This window comes from Nycticebus coucang, chromosome 12, assembly GCF_027406575.1.
Source record: "Nycticebus coucang isolate mNycCou1 chromosome 12, mNycCou1.pri, whole genome shotgun sequence".
NCBI lineage: Eukaryota > Metazoa > Chordata > Mammalia > Primates > Lorisidae > Nycticebus > Nycticebus coucang.
This window is the reverse complement of record NC_069791.1, coordinates 71,303,544-71,330,717: the sequence shown is the minus strand read 5'-3', so window position 1 is coordinate 71,330,717 and position 27,174 is coordinate 71,303,544. Positions and strand designations below refer to the sequence as shown.

At 47.6% G+C, this 27,174-nt stretch overlaps 1 protein-coding gene across 1 annotated transcript; it reads right to left on the bottom strand.

Moving 5' to 3' along the window:
• Window positions 1-7,104: 7,104 nt before the first annotated feature.
• TRIM56 (tripartite motif containing 56) lies at window positions 7,105-15,777 on the bottom strand. Its single transcript, XM_053556927.1, has 2 exons — window positions 15,436-15,777; window positions 7,105-14,419 (listed from the first exon to the last, which is right to left on the bottom strand). Exon 2 carries the CDS (start codon window positions 14,416-14,418, stop codon window positions 12,148-12,150), a length of 2,271 nt encoding a protein of 756 aa, XP_053412902.1. The 5' UTR covers window position 14,419; window positions 15,436-15,777; the 3' UTR covers window positions 7,105-12,147.
• Window positions 15,778-27,174: the final 11,397 nt, after the last annotated feature.

Genomic DNA, 27,174 nt, shown 5'->3' with positions numbered 1-27,174 from the left:
CTCGATAGTAGGCCTTGGAAGTAGGGATTCTTTTTTTTTTTTTTTTATTGTTGGGGATTCATTGAGGGTACAATAAGCCAGGTTACACTGATTGCAATTGTTAGGTAAAGTCCCTCTTGGGAAGTAGGGATTCTTTTTTTTTTTTTTTTTTTAAAAATAGCCAGGTGTTTTTTTTTTTTTTTTTTGTGGTTTTTGGCCAGGGCTGGGTTTGAACCTGCCACCTCCGGCATATGGGACCAGTGCTCTACTCCTTGAGCCACAGGCACCGCCCGGGAAGTAGGGATTCTTAAGAGCAGGCCAAGATTTTTGGTGTGTGGGAACCTGGAAGAGCCATCCTGTTCCCTGCTCCGACCTGCTCTCTTAGTCACACCTAGGTGCTCCCTCCCCTGCAGCTCTGGGGCAGTGATGAGGCCCCCGTTATTCACAGCCTGGACCGACAGCTGGCTCCCCAGGGCACACTCGTAGGGTGCAGCCTGGGCTGCCAGCTCACTGCCGTGTGAGGCTGGCCCCAGACCCAGACAGCCTGGGTCGTGTCAGGGTCGACAGACACTCAGGGCCCTACAGGCAAAGACCTCTCCTTCCTCCAGAGCACTTCAGAGGGGACACCAGTGGAATTAGAAAGAAATCAAAAGAGGGGCTTTGGGGTCTGGGAAATTTGGTAGCCCCCCACCCCATCTCATTCTGAGCTCCTGCCTTAGACTAGAGGGAACAGAAACTATTCTGCTTTGGTTGTATTAAGTGTCTTGTCCCTGAACCTAACTCCCAGGACTGGGCTCAAGGAACTTCATTCTGAAGTCCTCATTATTTCAGGAAATGGTGTGCCACACTGCATTTGTCCTTGTCTGCCCTTGGTAGCAACTCCCTCAGGGAGACAGAGGTATAGGAAGGAGGCCAGGGTTAAGCACCATGGAAAGCCCCAGACTCGGGAACTGGCATTTCTGAGAATACTGAGGGGCTCGCATGTGAGAGGTTGTGTTATGTCTAGAACCCGGGCTGGCTTTCCGGGCTGAATCAGGAATATGATTGGATCCTGCAACAGGTGGAAGGCAGCAGGGCTATCCTTCCTGGCCTGGGTGGGGTTGGGCTTCCTGGTCCCTCTCTCTGGCTTTCCTGCCCAGTGAACTGTTAATTTTCCAGCTGGATGAATGATGTGTATGTGATGGGCACTTGCCAGGGCTATGTTAGTTATAGGGCTTCCCCAGGGTTCCCTGAGTTTCTCAACAAGCCCACGCTTCCTATGGGAAGATCCGTAGGAGTGGTGTGAGCAAGAGGAAACTGGGAAGGCATCCATAAACGATTCGCCACATCTGCCCCCCATTACACCGTCTGAGGTTTGGTTTCCCATCCACCTCTTGGAGTGAGGCAGGTTCACCTGCTGTCTCCTCCCACTTCTCCTTCTGTGGGGGTCCTCTCAGCCATTGCCTCCTACATACACGCACCCTTGGAATCTTCCACCTCCTCTGCTGTCCATGGGGCCTCCCAAGGCCTGGCCACTTAGATTCCACCCTTTCCCCAAAGCTACCCTTAGCTGTCTCTCCTTTGAACTTGAAAGTTCTTCCAATAGGACCCACACTGGTTGCTCTAAGACTGGAGCACCTGCATTTATTTTATGTACCCTACTGAACACTAAGCAATTTAGGGGTAGGAACTCTTTGTGTCTGCCCTTTCCTCCTGCATTCCTTAATCCTGCACCTCATTTGCTGTCTTGGGCCCTTCAACATTGCCTTCAGAGAATTCAATTAGGAAGAAACTCAGTTTAGGAGAGGATATTAGCCCTCTAGAAATTACCTAGGAGACTGTCTGTCTGTGAATATCCCAAATACAATTAAGTAGACCTGGGTGAAGCCTCAGAGGAGCTGATAAGATTGTGATGCAACTTAGTGGGGTAACTGCATCATCCTCATCTGAAGGAAAATGCCAGCTCAAGGAGGAAGTTCTAAAAGCCTTAAGAAGTGGGGAGAGAACAAATTTAGTGCTTGGTTTCCAGGCTGTCCAGGAGAGTTGGTGCCCTGTACCAAAAACATCAGTGGTCAGGCCATGGGAGCTGTGTATCCTGAGGTAGGGAGGATGTCTTAGGGTGCCGTTAGTAGACAACAATAACCATTAGGACCGGGCAGTGCCTGTGGCTCAGTGAATAGGGTGCCGGCCCCATATACCGAGGGTGGCAGGTTCAAACCCGGCCCTGGCCAAACTGCAACAAAAAAATAGCTGGGCCTTGTGGCGGGAGCCTATAGTCCCAGCTACTCGGGAGGCTGAGGCAAGAGAATCGACTAAGGCCAAGAACTGGAGGTTGCTGTGAGCTGTGATGCCATGGCACTCTACCAAGTGAGACTCTGTCTCTACAAAAAAAGAAAAACCATTAGGACCACCCAATACTCTGCCCTGGCCTTGTTCTGATCTATACTCAGTAATTCTCCTGAGGCTCCCAGGAGAGATGTGTCTGTCTGGGCCTCTGGGGACTGTGGTTCTGTCTCTAAGTTAATAAGCTACGATTCTGGTTCCATAGACTTGTTTTTTGTGTGACCAGGACCATTTCCTCTCAGCTCCCATGGTGTGCACACTGTTGAATGGGGCTCGTTTACAGGATTGTGATGAAATCACAAGAAAGCTACTTCATCTGGGTGACCAGCCATATACCCCCACCCACCAGGGGGACATGTCTTCTCCCTACATTTTTGCACTTGCTATTTGCATTGGTTACTTAGAGGCAGGGCCCAGTAAATACTGCCTGCATGGTGGGCTGATTGATGGATGCATGAAGTGGAAGGAAGACAGCCCAGCCCGGGGATTTTGTCTTCCAAAAGAATAGGGAGAAGGCACAGGGTCCCAAGGGACCCAGGGAGGAATGAATAAGTGGGTGTTGGCTGAATATCTCCTGTGTGCAAGACACTGGCTGAGTGTGTTTACGTACTTGATCTCATTTATTTATCCTAGGAGCTCTGTGGTGTATCTTAGGATGTTCACCTTACAGATGAAGAGTTGGTAAGAGGTGGAGCTGGGGTTAAATGCAGCTCTTCTCACTCTGAATCCCCTTCTTGGAGGAAAGGAGGAAGGACCTGAGAGGGGGAGGAAGTACCTTCTGTACTAGGATAGGGGACTGCTGGAGGGAAGGTAGGACAGGGTATGGAGTTGTTTGTGATTCTTGCCCTCACCCAGCATTTGCCTGTGGGAGAGACTTGGCAGCTGTGGTCCTCGGCTGGGAGTTAAATGATAGGAAATGAGCTTTTGGGAAATTCCAGTCTTGATCTTTTGATGAGACAGGAGCTGGCATGGTGCCCCTCCTGTGAACACCCTGACAGACCACAGAGATAAACTCCCTTCTCTCATCTTACCATCAATGAGGATCCCCTTCCTCAGCCATGTTCAGGAGCCCACGCAAGAGGTTCTACAGAGCTTTCTCCAGCACCTGGAACTCAGCTGTTGTGTGGCTGGAGATGGGGACATGCACAGCCAGGTCTGCATGCCCATCCCTGTTACTGATGTTCTTTCCTCCAGGGATTGTACAGGAGCAAGTCGCTGGGCAGAGGCCATGGCCATGTGGTCAGCCTGGGCAGACTCTTCACCACACCCTGGTAAGGGCTACACATGAGGCCGTCCTGGGAAGCCACACCCTGTTTAATCTCTTCTGGCCAATATTTTTCTCTGTCTTCCTCCCCATCAACCTCCCACATGACCCTATCCCATCCCCCAAATATATTTCTGCCCTGAAATGCAGCTTCCCCTCAGCTGAGATCTTAGTCCTGGTGGGAGAAGAGTTGTCAGAGGTTTGGGGCAGAAGGGGAATTGGGGAACAAGTTGGGAGGAGTGGGGTGCCTGGCTTCAACTTCCCCAAGGCTGTGAGGGGGGACTCTCTCTGCCCTCCACCTGCAGAACTGGGGTGTGCGTGCACTGTCCCCTAAAACTTCATTGCTGCCCCCCACCCCCAACTGCATGGGAGGCTCCCAGGACCAAGCACAGGGAATGGGGACTCCCCAGATCACTTTTCTGTGGGCTTCCTGCTGCCTGGAGCTGAGTTCAAGCCTAAGGGAGGACCTGCCTAGCCCAGAACTTCAGTGCTCCCCTCAGGGACACGGCTCCTGTCAAAACCAGTTCTTCAGATCAAGGGCGAAGAGAACCCAGCCCCTCCCCCCAGCCTCAGGCCAACTTGCACCCTCGCTCCCTCCTCTCAGGGTGTGTTGAAGAGTCTACCAGGCTGGCCACAGGGACCTGGCCTCTGCCCAGCTACTTGTCGGAGACTGGTGACCCTGCAAGCATTGCACAACCTCTCTAGCCTCACCTTCATCCTCTTTAAAATGGGAATGAAAGTGATCCCTCCATCACAGAACTGCTGAAAGGATGAAAAGGGAGAATCTATTCAGTGTGCACAGCCAGCCCAGAGTAAATCCTCAGTGGCTCCCACCCATGCATCTGTTCATTCATTCAGTGCATTCATTCATTCCTGCAGTGTCCACTGTAGCTCAGCTACTGTCCTAAGGGCTTAGGACCCATCAGTGCACAAAACAAAGTCCTCTGCCCTCATGGTCTCACATGAAGTGGGGAGGGGAGATAAACAATAAGGCAGACTAAAATAATGGAATGATCAGGCATGTTAGAAGGGTAAAGCACTGTGGAAAAAGAAAAAGCTCAGGAAGGCAAGGTTATTTTCTTTTTACAGATTTTGGATGTCTTCACTCTTAACTCATACCTCCCTTTCAAGGAAAAGATATAAACCTCTTTTGCTCCAGAACCTTGCCCCATAGAGAGAGTCGCCAGCTCCTCCCAAGTTTGTGTACAACTTGGATGAAGATGAGTAGGTTTAGGATAAATTTGCTTGCTTGTTCTTTCTCTCTCTCTCTCTCTTTTTTTTTTTTTGAGACAGAGTCTCACTCTGTTGCCCAGGCTGGAGTGTCGTAGCATCATCACAGCTCACTGCAACCTCAAACTCCTAGGCTCAAGCAATCCTCCTGCCTCAGCCTCCCAAGTGGCTGGGACTATAGGTGTCTACCACCATGCCGAGCTAATTTTTCCTATTTTTAGTAGAGATGGGGGTCTCCCTCTTGCTCAGGCTGGTCTCAAACTCCTGAGCTCAGGCAATCCACCCACCTTGGCCTCCCAGAGTGCTGGGATTACAGGTGTGAGCCACTGCAACTGCCACTCACCTCCTGTTTGTTTTTTCAACCAACAGGAGTCTACAGAATCGCTGATTATGGAGCTCAGCATGAAGCAAAAGCCCTCGTGCTGAAGGGTTTTGTAGGTGAGGAAAGAGCTGCATGTGAACAATCTAAGTTAGACACTGATCAGGCACCCAGGAGCAGTGGGCGTAGGTGGGGAGATTGAGTCAGTGTGTTCCCATCAAGTGCCATGGCTTCCTGCCCACAGCCCCTCTCTGGATTTGGGGGGCAGCTTCCCCCTTGGCTTACTCTTTCTGTTTTCTTCTGCAAGTTGGTGGACAATCCCTAGCTCACTATTGGAAGTAAGGATAGATACCACTATTTCTGAATGTGAAGACCTAGGTTCTGACTTGGCCCCTGGGAAAAATCAAGCCATTCCTCACCCCCAGGAGCAGGGAGGGAGGGTGTGGCCATCAGTCCAGCTGCGTGCCCAACTCCATCCCAGCCCTATGAAGTGTGCTGAGGTGTGTCTTCTCTTGCTGTCTGGGGAGGCTGACCTGTTCAGGAGAGCAGTGCAGAGGAGGGGGCTGAAGAGTCTGTGTCGACAGCCTCTTGCTGCAGACATACTGTTCACCAAGGCTGTCAGGGAACAGAGGGGACTCCTGCCCCTTTGGAGCTGTGACAGCTCCAGTGGAGAGATCAGATCTGAGGAAGGAGGCTTGGCCACATGGCTGGGAACCCAAGGCCCGTGTGTGTCTGACCACAGTGGCAGATGCTTTGCCTTGGGGTTTGGAGCTAGGAACAGGCTGTTCTCCCCACAGTCACTGCTCACATGGACTACAGCAGTCTCTCCTACTACCGGCCCCCTCAGCTGCTGAGTCATGCTCCCTGGGGTTGGCAGAGGCGCTGGTCCAAAGCCGGCTGAGTCATTAGATGATGAATTGCAGAATTCTTGTTCAGGCTGTCACTGCACCAGCAGTGGAGGGCCCTGCTCCCCTGCCAGACCATTCAAAGCACTGCCTCCTCAGTTGTCATTCCTTCTCCATCCTGGGGGCTCTGGCGATGAGGACAAGAGGCAGGGGGTTGCATGGGGGTGTCTCTGAGGAATTTCCCTATGTCAGATTTACACAGTTACTCTGATAGGGACAGGGGCCTCACTGTTTACACAGGGAAGAATCTGAGATCTCATTTTGTTCCCTCTCTCATTTTATAAAGGAGGAAACTAAGATACTCGAGTGACTTGGCCAGGATTCAGAACTACTTGGGGAGGTAGAGGACCAGAGGTCAGCTTGGGAGTCAGACACTCCTTAGTCTGAATCTGAATCTGTTTTTCATGAGCAAGCCTCGCCAACCCTTGGTTTCCTTGTCTGTGATATAATCTGGCAGCTTCCGGAGCTGATGGCTGTGATGCACGCGTAGGCAATCTCTCAGTCACTGCTATTTGATGGGGAGGCCAGAGGCTGAGGTCTTTCCTCTTCCTGCTCAGGAAAACTTGGAGTGGAGAGGTAGGAGACTCCTTGGGGGTGGGTGTCTTAGAGACTGTATCAGGGGAGTGGGTTCCTTAATCACCGATACCCCGACCCTTCAGGGAGGCTCACAATGCAGCATGCCAGAAAGTCCCCAGACATGCTCATTTAGCTCCCCTAAACCAGAAAACAGGCAAAGCCCAATGCAGTGGGCATAGCCCCCCTCACCTGGGCTTCCATATCACACCTCCACTCCTGCATGCAAGTCACCAGGTCCCCTGCTGGCTCCATCCAGGTTTAGCCTGGGAGGTACACATCTCTGTCCAGAGCTGCATCTGTCTTGCAGGAGGGAGTGGCCTAGGATGAGTGTGGGCTCACAGATGATACCTGTGTCAGTCACTCCTGCTCCTGCAGTGTCCCCAAGGAATCTGTGTGGCCCTCCTGGGAGCTACTGTGGAGTGGCCTTGCTGATCTGATTCCCTTTGCTGCCTGGGTCTACGTGGGGAAGGTTCCCCACATGCATGAATCCATCTGAGAAAAGATTTGGCTTTTTCAAAAGAACTTTATTAAGAAACAGGAAAGATAAAACACGCAACCAAAGGAATGAACCAGTTTATAGCACATGTGCTTTATTCCATGAAAACCCCATTTGGGCTGGGCTGGCACCCAGTCCCTGGGTACCGACACCACAGTATCTTGTTTTCAAGCCTGTCTCTTGTGGCCACTAAGCCACCCAGTTCCAGGTTTCTCTGGAGACAAGTCAGACTATCTCCCAATCTCATAATGCACAGGCCCTCCTCCTCCTGGTCCCTGAGATTCCTTGCCCAGTACCTCAGGTGAAGTCTTCTCTGGCCTGGCTGTATCTTCCCTGCCTCTCCAATCACCCTCCAATCACAGGAGTCCTGGGTCCCTAGAAGACCTATTTTTGCTCCTGTCTTGATCCGCGTAATTAAACCCTATTCACGATCCAGCTTGGTAACCGGGTTCTGCTACCTTCAGTCAGGATGCCTATTTTCCCAAGCCTGCATCTGAACTTGGTCTTCCTCCTGCTGAGTCCTATCTCTAGCAGCTCTCTGCCCTGCCTTGTCCAAGACTGTTTTCCCCTCAGCACAGAGGTCTCCAGCCCTGTCCAAGCTCCCACTTAATTTATGGGCAGCTCTAGTTCTCAGCTTGCCTGCCAGAGAGAGACAGACAAACACCTACCTGTCAAGCCCTGCCCAGCTCAGGTTAACAACCTCATCAACTTCCTCGGTATAACCTTTTGATTTCTCTCTTGGACTTCTGCCCTCTGGAATCTTCTGTCTGTGGAATTAGGATATAACATTGCTTTATAGATACAATAATAGTAAGACTACAGTGGAAGGAGAGCTATTCTCTCCCAAATCATATTTCCTCTAAACTATCAAAAGATTGGAATACTTTTGCCATTTGTAACTTTTTCTAAACATCTATGGTCATAGGTCCTTAATTAGTACAGTCTGATTCTCAATTGGCTTTTAGGAATGACATTGAATCTCAGCAGGCTGACCAGTGGTCCCTTCTGCCCCCTCAGACATTGTTGTGTCTTCAACTATGGCTTCTTCACATAACTGCTGAAAGCAAAACAAGAGTCTCCTCCAAAGAAAATGGTTTGGAGGTAACATCTTCACCCAGATGTTCTTCGGTCCTTACTGCACAATACTTGCACATAAAATCCTCATACAAGCTTACACTGATGGAGGGGTATTTGGTCAGTATAAGTCAGTTGAACTTTTTCCTAACCAATACCTTGGATTTGAAATTCATGTTGTACAAAATACTTCTCTCAACGCTTCTCATCCAATCCTCACCCCAACCCTGATGTACAAACTGAGGCTCAGAGAGGTCAAGGAACTAGACCAAGACTACACGGCTATTTTCTTTCTTTCTTTTTTTTTTTGAGACGGAGTCTCGCTATGTCGCCCTGAGTAGAGTGCCGTAACATCATAGCTCACGGCAACCTCAAACTCTTGGGCTTAAGTGACTCTCTTGCCTCAGCTTCCCAAGTAGGGAAGCTACTTGGGACTACAGGCGCCCCCACAACACCCCACTATTTTTGTTGTTGTTGTAGTTGTTGTTGTTTAGCTGGCCCGGGCTGGATTTGAACCTGCCAGCCTGGATGTATGTGGATGGTGCCATAACCACTGTGCTGCAGGCGCCAAGCCTACACAGCTATTTAGTGGAAGAGCCAGCACTCAACCCAGGTCTCTTCTATCTTAATCTCTTTCTTTTCCTCTTTTTTTGATACAAAGAATATAAAAGAGGTTTTCTATTCCCCTCCTCTCTCCCACAATGGAATTCTCCTTTCACCAGTCTGTGCATGGCCTGGGCAGCTCCTAACAGAAAAAGGAACAATTTAGCAAGTTAATTGTCATAATCCCCAGGTGGGGTGGGGGTGGAGCATTTTGTTTCTTTCATGATGTTCCTGATTGCTCTGCACCTGTAGTGTAATTGAGATCTTGCCCCCTCTCCCCCCGCCACGTGTTTGGTGCTTTCTATGGGATTCTTGATTCCCAGGTAACGTTGAGAATTTTGCCTCCATGCTTGATGCTACACTTCCCATCCATCTGTCACATTTTGCCAGGGTCCTGGGCCTTCTCACTCCTACCTCTTCATAAAGAAAAGCTAGTACTTTCCTTCATCTTCCCAAGATTCTGATAGCTTCTTGGGAAGCCACTTGGTTCTCTCATCTCTGGAGCACCCGCGGGTCTCTTATTGCAGCCAGGTGACTTTTCATTTCAGGTCTCTATTCCTGTTTTGCCCCCTGAGTGGGCCATATGGCTAGAGACATTTCACCAGCCAAGACCTGTGCCCATTGCTCCCATGCAACTCTGCAGAGCTGCTGTTCCAACCTGAGGGTGTGTGATCCCCATCTCCCAGCTCTTCTTGTCACACACACAGAAGCAGGAATAGAGACATAATCTCTCCGTGGAGCCCAGCCTTGGGAGGCATATGGTGGACTGTGTCCACAGTGCCCCCTAACGGAGAATTCTCACACACCAACGTTTTAGACAGCTTGGTTGGCCAGGATGTGGCATTTAAGGTGGGAAATCTCTGTAGAGTCACACCACTGTCTTATCCCTTTCTAAGTATTAATTCACTTCACAGATACTGAGCTGTCAACATGCTAGCTCTGTAGACAGAGCTGCAGTGAAGACGGGCACCGCCTATGCCCTCCTGCAACTCATCCTATACTAGCTGGTGCTCTAGAACTTTGGTTTCTTGTTGATTTACTTGGTGAACTGTGACATGCCCCTGGCCTTGCAGACACTCTATAATAATCCAGTCACTTGAGGAGCCTGCTTGACCTCTGAAAACCATCCTGGAGAGGTTTATTGGTCTGTGGCTCTGCCCAGACAGGTCCCTGCTCTGACAGCCCTTTGTCCCAGAGAGCCCTGACCAAGCTAGCTGACCCCCATCCCTCGTTTGTGCCTCTTCTCTTGCAGGACAATCTCATTTGTTCTGACACATTCATTCTTAAATCCAGTAGTTATGCTTCAATATCATTTGCACTGAGTATTGCCTTGAAGTAAATATTCAAGCATGTTATGTAATGGATAATCACTGAAGTAGAAATGTGCATATGAAAATAAGAGCACAAAATAACTCCCAAATCACTGACTATTTACAAATTCTGAATCTATTTCAACATGGCAACTATTCAGACTAACTTTACCCTTGTTGCTGTCGCTACATGATTATAATTCCAGATTCTCCACTTTTTTTTTTTTGGGATTATGATTGTATCACATAGCTATTTCTTCTCAATAGTTTTCGTCATTATCATACATGAAAGCAACAGCTCATTCCTCTAACGGACCACAAGCCACTCAGCTACCATTGAGCAGTTCCAGTTAATGACTGTACAATATAGGGCAGTCACAAATATCTCTATGCAAATATTTCTTCTTTCCCAGAACGTATTCCCTAAAGTGAGATAACATATTCTTACAATCATTTCCCCCCTCCTCTTGTCAAGTATTGCCAAATTGTTCTCCAGGAAGCCTTATTTTATAGTGCCAGAAGTCTTTTTCCCTACGATATATTTTTAAAATTTATTTTTAACGAATGCAAGTGATTTCATTTTGGTTTTTCATTTTACTAATCCTTGCCTGTGTGCATTTCCTCCAGAGTGCACAGACTGTTAGGCTCTTGGACCAAATAGCCTCATAGTCACTGCATATATCAGACACTTAGCTTTTCCTCACTGAATCAATTCTACGTAGTTTTCTCATCTTCTTGGTTTTCTTATAATCTTTGTTATTCTTCGCTATGCATACATCTTTCGTTTTTATATAATTTGTCCACCCTGACTTTGACGATTTCCCCCACCATTTCAATGAATAAGAGATAGCCTTTTTAGTTTCTTTTCCCTACCCCTGCACATTCCATCTGGTCTTGTCCATAATCCCTCTGGTTCCTATGAACACTCCATCATCCATGATCCCTACCTTAAGATCCCCTTCCATCATCTCTCAACAGCCCTTAGCTAAATATGTCCTTGCAGCCCACCTCAGTCCCACAGCTGCCACCTCCAAAAAGGACCAGTGGTCCCAGCCCAGCTCTGACTGGGTCCTTCCCTCCTGTTTTTATACTTCCTTCCATCCCAGTCCCGCTGTTGACTTCTCAAGTTTCCTTAGCGCCCCCAATCCCACACCTGCCCTCTGGATTCACTTGTTTCTCCCAGCAACAGTGCCCTACAGAAGGATAGATTAGATTCCTTCACCTCTTACTTCAGCCAGACGAAGGCCAACACTTCTCAAAATGAATTTCACAGGAAAAACTAACGGAGAAAAAAAATAGACTCCAGGAAATGTAAAGACATCAAAACAGAAGGATGGCCTCATGGAGATTTTACATCCCACATTTGTCTTGCTGCAGATTGGCTCTGTGGAGGGCATGGAGGGCTCCCTGGCTCTGATACTCAGAACCTGGTGTCTTAGATGCCAACTCTGCAATGTTTGATTTTCCCAGGCTATTCCCTTCACAGCTGTTGAGGCTGACACCTCTTGGCCCCAGCTGATGGCTGCATCTGTTCCCACCTGAAGCGCATCCTGTACTTCCCTGGGATGGATGTCACTTGTTGCTGATTTGAAATCTCAAGCCTCTTCTGACCCCACACAATGCTGTGCAGTCTGAGGGGAGCCAGATTCCCAGTTCTGTCCCAGAATGCACATCCAACCACCCTGGGCTACTTTTGCCACCTGCCCCTCAACAAAACCCTTTCCCTTAGCTACCTTATGAGGAATGATTTTGAAGAATGTGAATCAGGACAAGTTTACACATCTCAGAAACCTAAACTGCAGCAGCAGCAACCACCAGAAGAAAGCAAGAGGCTGAGGAGCCCCCAGTACCCTTCCCACCCCTCCCCTCTGCTCCTGCAGTCATGGCCACACCACCACCCTTGGTCCCCATCCCTGCACACCACAGAGGAGTTAGCAGTTTGGCACTTCACACTGAAAAGTCATCAACCCTGCCCTTCAGGAAAACATCCTCAGCTGCCACATCCCACAGGCAGCTCTGCCTCCCTCCTACTAACCCCTCTCCTTTCCCCCTTCCCAATCCTGCTCCCTTTAGCTGTCAGGAGAGCGGATCCGAAAAATGTGGATGGTCCCGTTACTGAGGGACATGACCAGGTATCTGCCATCCACCATAGTGGTCACCCGCGGCTTTTCCAGGCCGTGGTAGGCTGTTAGGAAGTCTCCAAGAAGTGACCCCTCTGGGTCCAGGATCACCACCTTATTGAGCTCTCGAAGGGTCAGAAAGATGTAGCCCTTCTTATCCACAGACACGGAGCCCGGCTGGCAGCCGTGCAGGCCTGGCCCCCTGTATTCTCCAATCACCTGGCCCAACCCATCACAGACCACCACACTATTCTGCTGCCAATCTGACCCCACAAAATTGCCCTGGGGGCTGGTGGTCAGGAATACCAGTGCCCGGAGGCCCCGGTTTGCCCTCCCCCCAGGGATGAACCGAGTGGCCAAGCTGCCTTCCATGTTGTACACCTCCACATGGCCTGCCACACTGACAGCCACGCGGTCCCCACTTGGCAGTGCAGCCACAGCATGGCTAGCCTGGGAGTGGCTCAAGGCCCGCCGCCACCGCACCTCACCATCATGGCTGATGAGATAGAGCCTTGCACCAGCTGAGAAGGCCACGGCACCCTGCAGAGCTGCCACACTGCAGGGGGAGCAGCCCTCAGGGACTGGCACAGTGCCCCTGTAGTCACCATTGAGGGAGAAGCGTTTCAGCACCCGGTTCTGCTCATCCGCCACCAGGATCTCCCGGGAGCCAAAGGGACACAGTCCAGTGATCCTGGGGGACCACCTGTCTCCAGGCATCCGTGTGGGGAAGCTGCAGGAAAAGATGGGCCTGGGGAGGGGGCCAGAGCCTTCCAGGATTGGCCCAGGTGCTGGGCTGGGCTCCCGGGAAATTGACTTGAACCTGCCTTTGAACTTTCTCCTCTTCTCAGATCTGCCACCCTTCTGGTTCTGGGCTCCTCCTTCACCTTGGGATGTCTGGGCTCTATCATCTTCTGGGATCTGGGTTCCACCTTCTTGGGGTGTCTGGGGTTTGTCCTCTTTCAGAGTCTGTGCTCCATCTCTAGCCTGGGGCTGGACTCTGCTCTGTCCCTCTGCCTTGGCCACATACTCTGTTTGTCTCTGTGTCTCAATGTCCCCTTGGGCACCAGATCCATCTTTTCCACTATCTATCTGTGGCTGCTGCTCCTTAAAGGAGAGCCAAAGCAGGCGGCAGTCCTTGTCCAGGAGCCCAGGGTGGAGCTCTAGCTGGGGCTGCACAAAGGGGGCTGGCCCAGGCATCCAGTGGCCGGAGCCTTGCAGCTGTCGGAGCCTCTGGGCAATTGCCCCCTCCAGAGAGAGGATCTCAGCCTCTCGACCCAGGCTGAGCACACGGCGGGCAAAGGCAGCCGCCTCCTTGGCTACCTGTTCACGGCCCTCAAGCTCCACCAGCCTCTCCCGAACAGCCTTCTCAACAGCCTCCACATGGGCCCGCAGCAGCCCCAGCACCTCCTGTTTCTGGGCCAGGAGATCCCGCAGGACCCTCTCAGTCACTTCCTCCACATGTGTCCCTACCTGGGCTGCCTGCTCCCGCAGCTGGACCAGTGTTTCCTTCTCTACTCTCCGCGCCGCCTCCAGTTCAGCCAGATTGCTGTCCACGCCCGCCAGCAGCTCTTCTAGGCCTGGCCTCCGGGCCCGCACAGCCTCTGCCAGGGGAAGGCAGGGGTGGTCCAGATGGGGATCCAGGCGACACTCTCGGCACAGCAGCTGGGAGCAGGGCTGGCACAGGAAGCGCAGTGCCTCCCCAGGGTGCTGGGGACACTGAGCCGCCTGGCGCTCACGGGCCTCCTCATCATACCAGCCCGCCCTGTAGCCCACCAAGTCCACCACCCGGTGGGTGTGGGTCTGGCGGGTGCAGCGGTGCCCGTCGGCACAGGCCTGGCACAGGTCATCAGCACAGTCTAGGCACCGGGCTGTGGCCGGCCCTCCAGCGCTGGTGCCCCCCACCAGGGGACACAGGGCACAGGCCGGCTTCCCCACACGCAGGTCTCCAGAGCCCCGGGCCTTCACCAGGTCCAGCAGCCCATTGACAAAGAAGTTGGTTTTGAAGGCAGCCACACCTGTGGGCGGCACGGGCACAGTCTCACGGCACTCAGGGCAGCGGACATGGCCACCCTCAGCCAGCTGGGCCAGGCAGTCCTGGCAGTAGGTGTGTAGGCAGGGCAGCGTCTTGGGCATCTGCAGCTGCTCCAGGCAGATCTTACAGGCCAGGAAGTCACTGCTTAGGGCCTCCAGCAGGGAGGGCGAGGAGCCCTGGGAAACCATCCTGCAGGCAGAAGGTCAGGGCCAGTGGTCAGAGGGCACCTCCACAGGGCCTGAAGCCCACCCTCCTACCTCTCCCCCGGGGTCTCCTATCCTCTCCCCTCAAGGATAGGAATTTCCTTCTGGTCTTCTGGGGTCTCAGGCTATTTGCTCTTAAGCTAGGGAGCTGTTCCCCTCTCCTCTTCCTCCTGGTGTACATTCTGCAAATGTAAAAATGTAAATGCTCTTATAGTGTCAGACGTGTGAGAAATGACAAGATCTGAAGTCCACAGGCCTCCTGGCAAGTGCGTTCCAAGCCCTCTGGTGTGCACAGATCCTGGGGTCCCTCTGTGTGGAGTGCTGGTGTGAGGGGCAAGCAGTAAGGACACAGAAGGGCGTCTGCCACCTTGATCCTGGCAGCTGGGGTGGAGTTTTGCAGTAAAATGGGCCCTAATCCCCCAGCCCCACACATCTACCTAGGGCAGCATGGTGGGTGAGGAGGCCCCATTTCCTGCCCCAGACTTTTCCTGAAATGAATTGTGGAGATGACAGAAAGAAGGCTGAGGGTTGGGGTTCCTCTCCTTCCAGCTGCTCAACCTAGACCTTGGGCAGAACTCAGGCCTGGGGGGAGGGGGGTGCCACCTAGGACTTGGCCCAACACCTGGAGTTCTCCTCTCTTAGCTTTCCCTGCTGAATGCCTTCCGGAAACCCCTGAAGGGGAGTTGTGAGCCCCCAGCACAGTGGCGGAAAAGTACTTCATAAGGAGACTTGCTGAAGAGTCTCCTTTGCCGGGGCTGCGGGGCTGAGAGAGGAACTCTCTAAGTGGGCAGGGGTCTTTCTGGGGCGACCCCCAGGCCTCCGGCCTCAGAGGGGTAAGGGGTGCTGCTTCCCGCCTGCTCTCCTGCCTTCTGCCTTCCGGGTGCCTCTCTCCCCTCTCCCTCCCACTCTTCCCCTGCGCTCTCACTCCCCTCCCTTTGCCTTTCTGCCCCCACTACTCCCTCCTGGTCAGCTCCTTCTTTTAGCCACCCCCTGAGCCCTTACCTAGCCAGAGATGACCTTGGCCTTCAGGACTGCAAGGGGGCTGGGGTCTGGACTCCGCTATTGCAGGGCTCCTGAAAGAGAAACAAAACTGAAACTAATTGTGCTTGTGGTGCAACTTCCGTCTGGGGACACTCGCACAGGCTCAGGCCCCGCCTTCCTCCCCACCCCAGCCCGGACCTCTCCCTCCAAGTCCCCTCCGCCCCCAGCTGCCGACCAGGTCTTCCAGTCTGTCCAGCTTCAGCCAATTGCCTGAGGGTGTGTTCTCTGAGAGTTTGTATGGAGGGTAAGGGAGGTTATTTGTAGGAAGAAATTAGAGCTCATCTGTGACTCAGAGGCTAGTGTAACCACGTCCTCAGGCCAGGTCTGCAGGGCTGATGCCTCAGGTAGGTATTTATCTGTAATTCCAGCACTGGGTGGAAGATTCCAAATACCTTTTCTGAAATACTGGAGAGGTTGTGGGGGCCAGATAAGGAACCTCAGTCTCAGAGATCAGGGAAGTCTTCCAGAGTAGGCATTGGTTGAGATAAGTCTGAAGACAACACAGAAGTTGGGGTTTACTAGGGAAAAATCAGGGCAGAGCTTTCCAGGAATCAGGAGCCTCCAGTTTGGGGACAGAGGGATGCACCAACACAACCCTCCTGATGGCTTCGGGTGAGCTCCCACTCTAACAGTGTGTGTGAAGGGGACATAGACATGGTGGCAGATGAGGTTACCCAGGGAGGCAGCAGCCAGAAAAGATCTTAAAAGGCCTTATGTTCTATGTGTTGGGTTTGCATTTTATCCCCAAAGCCCAAATAACCGTTGAAGGACATTTTATTTATTTATTTTTTTTTGTAGAGACATAGTCTCACTTTATCACCCTCGGTAGAGTGCTGTGGCATCACACAGCTCACAGCAACCTCCAACTCCTGGGCCTAGGCAATTCTCTTGCCTCAGCCTCCAGAATAGCTGGGACTACAGGCGCCCGCCACAATGCCCGGTTATTTTTTTGTTGTTGTTGCAGTTTGACCGGGGCTGGGTATATAGGACTGGCGCCCTACTCACTGAGCCACAGGCGCCGCCCATTGAAGGACATTTTGTCCAACATTTTATGAAAAATTTGAAGAACAGAAAAGTTGAGAGAATTGTAATGAATGCTCATAAACCCACCACTTAGATCCTACAATGATCATTTTTCTGTAGTTGATTCATGTATGTATGCCTTTGTCCACACAATGGGATTTAAGTAGGAAACTGAACTGATGAGAACTTACAATGTCCACAGCCTGGGGAACAGAGGGGAGCCAGGGCCCATGGGAAAAGTGGAAAGGCTGAGATGCAGGTGCCAGACAAGTAGGTGGAAATCTAGGAAGAGCGGGTCACAGAGGCCGCAGAGAATGCTGTAATTCCAAGAGGAGGAGGTGGTCATCACTCCAGACCAGAAGGTTAACCAAGATGAAGACAGACAGTACATTGGTACTGGTATGTCCATAAGTCGATGTGTGCACCTCCCTGGTGGCCCCTCTGTGTGCTCATTTGTGTACCTTTAAGGAAGATTGTTGAATGCCTACTGTGGCCAGCCAGCATGCCATGTACCGTAGAATATGCAAAGGCAAACAAGATGCCTTCTCTGCTCACAAAGAGCTTCAAATCTAATAAGCAGGTGCAACAGAGGTGGGAAGACAAAGGCCATGTAAAGGTGTCACAATAATCATTCCAGTAGATTACTTTATTAGGTGTTTACTATGTGCTTGGCGTGGAGTGTTATAAACATAACCCGATTTAATCCTCACAATGGCCTGGTAAGCTAGATACTATTATTGACTTCATTTTTGCAGGTGAGGAAATTGCCATATAGATAAATCAGTACCTGTGTATTACTCAAGGTCATATAATGTGCTACAGGAAAGTTCAGTTTCTTCTAGGAATGGAGATGGCATGGGAATCAAGAAGGCTTCATGGAAAAGAGGCATTATGATGGTTGCCCTCTACTCCCACTGCCCCACTGAACAATTGCTTAAAGTGTCTATGCTGTGTAGCAGGCCCCAGAGAGAAAGGTCCCTGAAGTTTCCCACCCTCAGGGGAACAAACTACTAGGTCCTCAACTACAGCCCAGGAATAAGAGCTACCTTGGAGATGCGTAGAAGAGGATGCCCAGGAAGAGGAGGAGCTTGGTGCTGCTGGGAGGCCAGGGGGAATCTTGTAGATGCTGCCAATTCCTAAGGGTAAGTGGGAGGAAGACTTCCCAGCAAGGACCACAAGTGGTCAGTTGGCTAGAACCAGAGTGCAGGTGGGTGCAGGGAGTGGCTTTAAAATTTCCTTTTGAACTAGGTATATACCCAGAAGACCAAAAATCACATTATAACAAAGATATTTGTACCAGAATGTTTATTGCAGCCCAATTCATAATTGCTAAGTCTGGAAAAAGCCCAAGTGCCCATCGATCCATGAATGGATTAATGAATTGTGGTACATGTACACTATGGAATATTATGCAGCCTTAAAGAAAGATGGAGACTTACCTCTTTCATGTTTACATGGATGGAGCTGGAATATAGTCTTCTTAGCAAAGTATCTCAAGAATGGAAGAAAAAGTATCCAATGTACTCAGCCCTACTATGAAACTAATTTATGGCTTTCATATGAAAGCTATAACCCAGTTAAATAACCTAAGAATATGGGGAAGGGGGAGAAGGAGGGGAGGGGACGGGGGAGGATGGGCGGAGGGAGAGTGATTGGTGGGATTACACCTACAGTGCATCTTACAAGGGTACATGTGAAATTTACTAAATGCAGAATATAAATTTCTTAACACAATAACTAAGAAAATTCCAGGAAGGCTATGTTAACCAGTGTGATGAAAATATGTCAAATGGCATATAAAACCAGTGTATGGCGCCCCATGATTGCATTAATGTACACAGCTATGATTTAATAATAATAAAAAATTTTCCTTTTGAGAATCCTGTAAGACCTTAAGGTCATGGGACACCCTTATAGGATTTTCATCAGGCAAGTTTGGATTTTGTTCTCTAAGTATTACAGGCAGTGGCCCGCAGAGATTTTTAATTTTAAATTATAAAATGATGATAATTTAAAACAAGATTCAAAACGCTGATATCATCATTGTAACATGACAACCATTTCTTTCCTGTGTGTATTTCCTTTGGTGTCTGTCCATATGAACGTATTTTATATAATTGTATTTATAGTGTACATATACAGAGGGTGCCAAAAATGTATACACATTTTAAGAAAGTAAAAAAATGGTAATAAAAATGTACTCAAGTCACATTGACTTTTGCAATTACAAGAGAAACAAGATACGATATACCAGATAACAAACGTTATTGGTATATATTGAGCATTACCATTTTAATACTGTTTTTCCTTTATTGTGTATACATTTTTTTTGCACTGTTCTTTTTTTAATATAAAATAATGTTATGTCATCTGTTAAAATTATGGGAGGTCATTGTTTTGGACTGAGCTCCTGCACTGAGTCCCAACAGACCAAATCAAACCAAAATGCTAAATGCCACATAATCAAACTGAGACTTTAAGGAAGCAGATAGATAGCCAAACAGACCAGTTTTTAAAAACAAGAGATTCCAGTCTACCTGAGTCAGTGTAATAAGGAAGTTCCCCTCTGGTTTAACCTCACAAAAAGTAACCCAAAGTAACTTGATGTTAACCAATCAGGTTTTTTTTTCCTATTATTGTTTCCTTATTCATACTGTTGCTACTAAAATCTACTGTTCTCATATTGCCCAATAGGAGCTCTCATTCCATTTTGCAGAATGCCAGGCTGCCCCATTCATGAATAACAAATAAAAGCCAATAGGATCTACAGCTAAATTTGTAATAATTTTGTCTTTTGACACATTTTCTGTTTCTACATATTCTTCAGCATTATTAGTGTTAATGGCTACATAAATTATATACCTTAACTTATTTAACTATTTAGTAATATGCTTTTAAACTGACCCCCCCCCCCCAAAAAAAAAACCACCCTTGATTTGTAGCGTTTGCCAATTTCTTTAATACAAACATGGTGTAAATACTCCTAGTGTGGCTAAATTCACATGTGGCTAAGCTACCCATGCTTTAACAATCAGTCTGCAAAATTCCTAAAATATAACAATGAGGTCTCAGGAGCCGATGCTCTTGGGAAGTTTTTAGAATGTACTCTTTTGATCTCAGGGGTCTGAACTTCACAGTTTTATCTTGTGGTTGTTTTTAATCTCCCAACATGTGCCCTTAATGTCTGGGAAATTATCCTCTTTTAAGTATTTTGTTGCTATCCTCCTCAGCTGTTTCCTCCCCTGGGACTCTCCTTGAGCTGTTCCTTCTCCTGGAAGGCTCCTCTCCTTTTATCTTTTCTCTTATTTTCCATTCTTTTGCTTTTTGTACTGCTTTCTGCGATGTAAGCCTTCTACCCTTCTATTACATTTTTCAAATCTGCTGTTGCAATTTTAATTCATGGGTTCCTTTCCCCCCCTTTTTTGTACTATGTTTTTACTTCATGACGTCAGTATCTTACCTCTCTGAGGATTAATGATAGTGTAAAAGTGTGTTTCTTTTTATTACTGAGTGATAATCCATTTTTTGAATGTAGCACGGTTTGTTTGTCCATTGGCCTTTTGGAAAACATTTATATTGCTTCCGAGTTTTGGTTATTACATTTATAGCTACTGTGATCATTTGTATACACCTTTTTGTGTAAATGTAAATTTTCATTTCTTTGGAATAAATGCTCAGAAGCATGATTGTTGGATTGTATAATAAAGGTATGTTTAGTTTTACAAGAAAATATCAATCATTTTTTCCTAGAGTGACTGTACCATTTTACCTTTCCTCTGGTAATGTATAAGACATCCAGTGTCTCCACATAGTCACTGCTTTTAGTATTGTCAGTATTTTTATTTATTTTTAATTTTTTATCCATATGTCCTTTTTGGTAACATGTTTGATGTTATTTTGTTGATTTCTTAAATTGGATTTTTTTTTTTTTTCTTTAGAGACAGAGTCTCACTTTGTCACCCTTGGTAAAGTGCTGTGGCGGCACAGCTCACAGCAACCTCCAGCTCTTGGGCTTAGGTGATTCTCTTGCCTCAGCCTCCCCAGGAGCTGGGACTACAGGCCCCCCTGCCACAATGCCCGGCTATTGTTTGTTTTGCAGTTTGGCCGGGGCTGGGTTTGGACCGCCACCCTCGGTATGTGGGGCCAGTGCCCTACTCACTGAGCCACAGGTGCCGCCCAGGATTTTAAAATTACTGTTGAGTTTGATCAGCTCTTTGATAATCTTACATATAAGCCATTTATCAGATATGCAATTTGCAAATATTTTCTCCAAGTCTGTAGTTTATGTTTTCATCCTATTAACAATGCTTTTCATAGGGCAAGGCTTTTATTTATTTAATTTTTGGAGACAAAGTCTCACTTTGTCACTCTCATTAGAGTGAGTGCTATGGTGGCATAGCTCACAGCAAGCTCAAGTGATTCACTTGCCTCAGCCTCCCGAGTACCTGGGACTACAGGCGCCTGCCACAACACTCGTTTATTTTCTTAAGGCGGGGTCTCATTCTACCTCAGGCTGGTCTTGAACCTGTGAACTCAGGGCCATCTGTCTGCCTCGGCCTCCCATGAGCCACCATGCCCCACAAGGTTTTTAATTTTGATGGAATCCAGTATATCAGTTTATTACTTTATGGCTCAAGCTTTTTGTGTCATGGCTAAGAATTCTTTGCTTAAAGGTCAAAATGTTTTGGGGGAACGCCTGTGGCTCAAAGGAGTAGGCACCGGCCCCATATACCGGAGGTGACAGGTTCAAACTTGGCCCTGGCCAAAAACTGCAAAAAAAAAAAAAGTCAAAATGTTTTCTCCTGTGTTTTCTTATAGATTTTTAGCTTTAGGTCTTAAAGCTAGTTAGGTCTTGGATTCTAGTTAGGTCTTGGATTCATTTTGAGTTAACTTTTCTGTGTGTTTGTTTGTTTTACTTATTTATTTATTTTGAGACACAGTCTCACTATGTCGCCTCCGTAGAGTGCTATGGTGTCACAGCTCACAGCAACCTGAAACTCTTGGGCTTAAGCAATTTCTCTTGCCTCAGCTTCCCAAGTAGCTGGGATACAGGCACCTACCACAACTCCTGGCTATTTTTTGTTGCAGTTGTCATTGTTGTTTAGCTGGCCTGGGCTGGTTCGAACCTGTCAACTTCGGCATATGTGGCTGGCACCATAACCACTGTGCTATGGGCGCTGAGCCCCCTTTTCTGTGTGTTTTGAAGTAAGATGTAAGAGTTTTTAGCATTTTTTTTTTTTTTTTTGCATATGGCTGTCTCATTGTTTCAGCATTATTTGTTGAAAAAAAATCCTAATTTTCACCATTGGATTTTCTTTGACCATAAATATAAGTGTTAATTTCTGGACTTCGTATTCTATTCCATTGTCCTAAAAGTCTATACTTATACCAGTACGATACTATCATTAATACTGTGGCTGCATAGTAAGTTTTGAAATTAGATAGAGTGAGTCCTCATACTCTGTTCTTCTACTTCAAAACGATTTTGGCTATTCTAAGTCCTTTGCATTTCTATATAAATTTTTGGATCAGCTTGTTAATTACTAACAAAAAAGCTTTCTGGAATTTTGGTAGGCATTACATTGAATCTATAGGTCTATTTGGATATAATTACTATCTTAACAATATTGAGTCTTCTTTTTTTTTTTTTTTTATAGAGACAGAGTCTCACTGTACCGCCCTCGGGTAGAGTGCCGTGGCGTCACATGGCTCACAGCAACCTCTAACTCTTGGGCTTACGCGATTCTCTTGCCTCAGCCTCCAGAGCAGCTGGGACTACAGGCGCCCGCCACAACGCCCGACTATTTTTTTTTGTTGAAGTTTGGCCCGGGCTGGGTTTGAACCCACCACCCTCAGCATATGGGGCCGGTGCCCTACTCACTGAGCCACAGGCGCCGCCCACTATTGAGTCTTCTAATCCATGAATATATTATATCCCTTCATTTATTTAATTCTTTACATTTTTCTTTTTTTTGAGACAGAGTCTCACTATGTTGCCCTTGGTAGAGCGCCATGGTATCACAGCTCACAGCAACCTCAAACTCTTGGGCTCAAGCAATTTTCCTGCCTCAGCCTCCCGAGTAGCTGGGACTACAGGTGCCCGCCACAACACCCAGCTATTTTTTTGTTGCAGTTGTTTATATGGCCTGGGCAGGGTTTGAACTGGCTACCCTCGGTGTATGTGGCTGGCACTGTAACCACTGTGCTACAGGTGCCAAGCCTATTTAATTCTTCTTTAAATCTCTTAGCAATGCTTTTTTAGTTTTGATGTGCAAATTTTAGCATTTTCTCTGCTAAATTTGTTCCTTAGTATTTTATTCTTTTGTGTTATTGTGAATGGAATTATTTTTTAATCTCTTTTTTATTATTATGAAAATACAACTTGTCTACTAGGGCTTTTTTTTTTTTGTAGATTCCTTAGGCATCTACAAAAGGTCATGTCATCTGTAAATTTAAAAGTTTTATTTTTTTCTTTCAAATCTGTATGCCTTTAATTTTTTTCTTGCCTTCTTGGACTGGCTAGAATCTTCACCAAAATGTTGAATAAAAGTGGTTAGAGCAGATATTCTTGTCTTATATTTGGTTATAGGGAAGAAGCCGTCAGTCTGTCACTGCTAATTAAGTATGATGTTAGCTCTAGGTTTTTTGCAGATGACCTTTATTTGGCTGAGAAAATCTCCTCTATTCCTAGTTTGTTTAGTTTTTTTCTTTCTTTCTACTTTCTTTTTTTTTTTTTTTTGTAGAGACAGAGTCTCACTGTACCGCCCTTGGTAGAGTGCCGTGGCATCACACGGCTCACAGCAACCTCTAACTCTTGGGCTTATATGATTCTCTTGCCTCAGCCTCCCGAGCAGCTGGGACTACAGGCGCCCGCCACAACGCCCGGCTATTTTTTTTTTTGTTGTTGTTGCAGTTTGGCCGGGGCTGGGTTTGAACCCGCCACCCTCGGCATATGGGGCCGGCGCCCTACTCACTGAGCCACAGGCGCTGCCCTCTTTCTGCTTTCTTTCTTTTTTTTTAATTTGGCCGGGGCTGGGTTTGAACCCGCCACCTCCGGCATATGGGACCGGCGCCCTACCCGCTGAGCCACAGGCACTGCCCTTTCTGCTTTCTTTCAATCAGGAGTGGGTGTTAGATTTTTTTCAGATACTGTTTTCTGCATAGATCAAGATGATACATTGTTTTTTCTTTCTTTTTTTTTTTTGTAGAGACAGAGTCTTACTGTACTGCCCTCTGGTAGAGTGCCATGACGTCACACGGCTCACAGCAACCTCCAACTTCTGGGCTTACGCGATTCTCTTGCCTCAGCCTCCCAAGCAGCTGGGACTACAGGTGCCCACCACAACGCCCGACTATTTTTTTGTTGCAGTTTGGCCGGGGCTGAGTTTGAAGCCGCCACCCTTGGCATATGGGGCCAGCGCCCTACTCACTGAGCCACAGGCGCCGCCCCATTATTTTTTCTTTATTCAATTAATGTAGCATAAAACATTAATTGATTTTCAGAGTTATGTCAATGTCGCATTCTTACAATAAACCTCATCTAGTCATAGTGTATAATCTTTTTTATATATTGTTGGATACAGTTTGCTAATGTTTTCTTTTTCTTCTTTTTTTTTTAGAGGCAGAGTCTCTTTGTTGCCCTCAGTAGAGTAGTAGAGTGCTGTGGCGTCACAGCTCACAGCAAACCTCCAGCTCTTGGGCTTAGGTGATTCTCTTGCCTCAGCCTCCTGAGCAGCTGGGACTACAGGTGGCTGCCACAATGTCCGGCTATTTTTTGTTGCAGTTTGGTGGGGGCTGGGTTTGAACCTGCCACCCTCAGTATATGGGGCCAGTGCCCTACTCACTGAGCCACAGGCACTGCCCAGTTTGCTAATGTTTTGTTAAGGATTTTTGTGCCTATGTTCTTGACTTATGATGGTCTGTTATTTTATTTTCTTTCTTTTTTGTGGGAGAGAGCTGGGGAAGTGGAGTCAGTTGGGCCCTGCCTCTCACTACACTGTGAGGCTCCCCCCACCTCCATTTATTTTATTTTCTTGTTATGTTTTTGTCTAGCTTTGATATCAGGGTAATACTAACCTCACAAAATAACTCAGGAAGGCTTGGCTCCTGGGAGCTGGCCATATACACGCAGGCTGGCAGGTTCGAATCTGGCCTGGGCCTGCTAAACAACAATGACAACTACAACAACAAAAAAATAGCCTGACTTTGTGGTGGGTGCCTGTAGTCCCAGCTACTTGGGAGGCAGAGGCAGGAGAATCGCTTGAGCCCAAGAGTTGGAGGTTGCTGTGAGCTGCAATGCCATGGCACTCTATCCAGGGCAATAGCTTGAGGCTCTGTCTCAAAAAAAAAAAAGAATTTGAGTTTGTCCAGGCTAGACTCAAACTCCTGGGCTCAAGAGGGCCTCCTTCCTCAGCCTTTAGAATAGCTGATACTGCAGGTGTTTACCACTGTTCCCAGATATACCTTCCTTTTTTTATTATAAAATATCCCGCTTTGTCTTGAAGAATATTTATTTTCTTAAATATTGGCTTTTATTAATATAGTCATTCCAGCTTTCTTACAATCACTGTTGCCCAGTATGTTTTCTTCATGTTTTTATTATCAACCAATTGGTGTCTTTGAATCTAAGCTATGTTTCTCATAGACAGCATATAGTTGGATCTTACTTTTTTTAACTTTTTTTAATTAAATCATAAACACATAGATTATACATTAATGCATTTATGGGGTACAATGTGCTGATTTCGTATAGAATTAGGAATCTTACAACACACTCATTAATATATACCTCATCTTGTTTACTTAGTTATTGTGTCAAGACATTTATACTCTGTACTAATAGTGGTTCTTACTTTTTTATCCAGTCTGACAATCTCTGCCTTTGATTGCAGTGTTTAGTACTTTCAAGTTTAATGTAATTATTGACATAATATCTGTTATTTTGTTATTTGTTTTCTATTTGTCTCATATCTTTTTGTTTCTCCATTCCTCCTTTATTGCTTTATTTTGTGTTAAAAATATTTTTAGCATATTATTTTAATTTTACTATTTAATTTTACTATTTTACTATATTTAAAAATTATTCCTCAAGTTGCTCTGCAAGTTATAATACTTACTCACTTTTTTTTTTAGAGACAGAGTCTCACTCCATCACCCTTGGTAGAGTGCTGTGGTGTTACAGCTCACAGCAACCTCCAGCCCTTGGGCTTAGGTGATTCTTTTGCCTCAGCCTCCCAAGTAGCTGGGAGTATAGGTGCCCGCCACAACGCCTGGCTATTTTTTGTTGCAGTTTGGCCGGGGCCAGGTTTGAACCTGCCACCCTTGGTATATGGGGGTGGTGCCCTACTCACTGAGCCATAGGTGCCGCCCTATAATACTCACTTTTAACTTATCAGAACCAATTTCAGGTTAATGTTAATTTGAATCCAATAAAATATATCAAAATAGCACATTATTTCTTTCCTTTTGCTATTTTTGTCAAATATATTACCTATATATGTAAAAACCCAATAATATAACATTATAATAATTTCATTTTAAAAACAAATTAAAGGAAGAAAAGATACAGATGAGAATCTTTTGTAATTATGCCCCACCTCCATCTTGCTGGGGGCTTTCAACACTCCCCCTTTAAGGCAGGAAGCTTAGGTGAGTTTAGTAATAACTGCAAAACCCCAGTTTCCCTTGTAAGGACTCCCCTTACCAGGTGTTGGCTCTTGTCAAATTCGGCTTGCATTAAGGACTCCCTCTCCCCTACCAAAAGCCCCTTATGAAAGGTTTCCATCTCTGCTTCTAGGGGTTGAGAGACTTTGAGGTGTGAGCCTGCTCTCAGCCTAGCTGATCAATAAAGGACTCTTGCTTAATTTGGACTCAGTGTGCTGGTGTTTCTCTATTCCACTGGCTTCAGGTATAACATTTGGAGGCCCCAGCGAGATTCACCAGCTGGAGGGTCAGCCTCCCTCTGTAGCCCACTGGAGAGGACAGGAATTATAGTACAGGCACCCCCTGGGACATTACCTGTAATTCCCTGAACTCCTCCTGAGGGCTTCAGAGGGACTCCTTCCAACTCCTTACCCCAATTCAGGTCCTCCAACTTACTCTTGAGAGGTAATTGTGGTGTTTGTTTGAATCTCTGATGTTTATTTGAAATTGTTTTTTTGTTCCTAGAAGGGCCCTTAGGGACCTCCAAGTGGAGACCACTGGACAGGAGCCTCAGGGGTTGGCCCTGGGCTTTCAGAGACACTAGGATGCTAATGCCATTGGGACGATGGTGCTTTGGTCTTTTGGCCTGGGGGAAGCTTGGAAGCAGAAGCTCATGTGAAAAGGGAGCCTCAGGGGTTGGCCCTGAGGACAGGCCAGGAAACCTGGTCTATCTGTTAAGGCAAGAGCCTCAGGGGAGCCTGGCCTGTCTGGGACTCTCAGACACGTGTGTCAGTAGTGTGACCTGTCCCTAGAAATACCAGGATGCTGGCGGGGAGCCTCAGCCTCAGATGTGTACTTTGTTTCTTTTGTTTGGAGTTGTGTGTGGTGTGTGTTTCAAGGACCTCTGAGGGGAGGCCACTGGACAAGAGCCTCAGGAAACCTGGTCTGTCTGTTAAGGCAGGAGCCTCAGGGAAGCCTGCCTGTCAGAGCTTTGGTCTTTTGGCTTTGGGGGAAGGTTGGATGCAGAGGCGCAGG

Excerpts from the sequence above, each read along its gene's own strand:
- TRIM56 (XM_053556927.1), bottom strand. The coding sequence starts at position 14,418 with ATGGTTTCCCAGGGCTCCTCGCCCTCCCTGCTGGAGGCCCTAAGCAGT.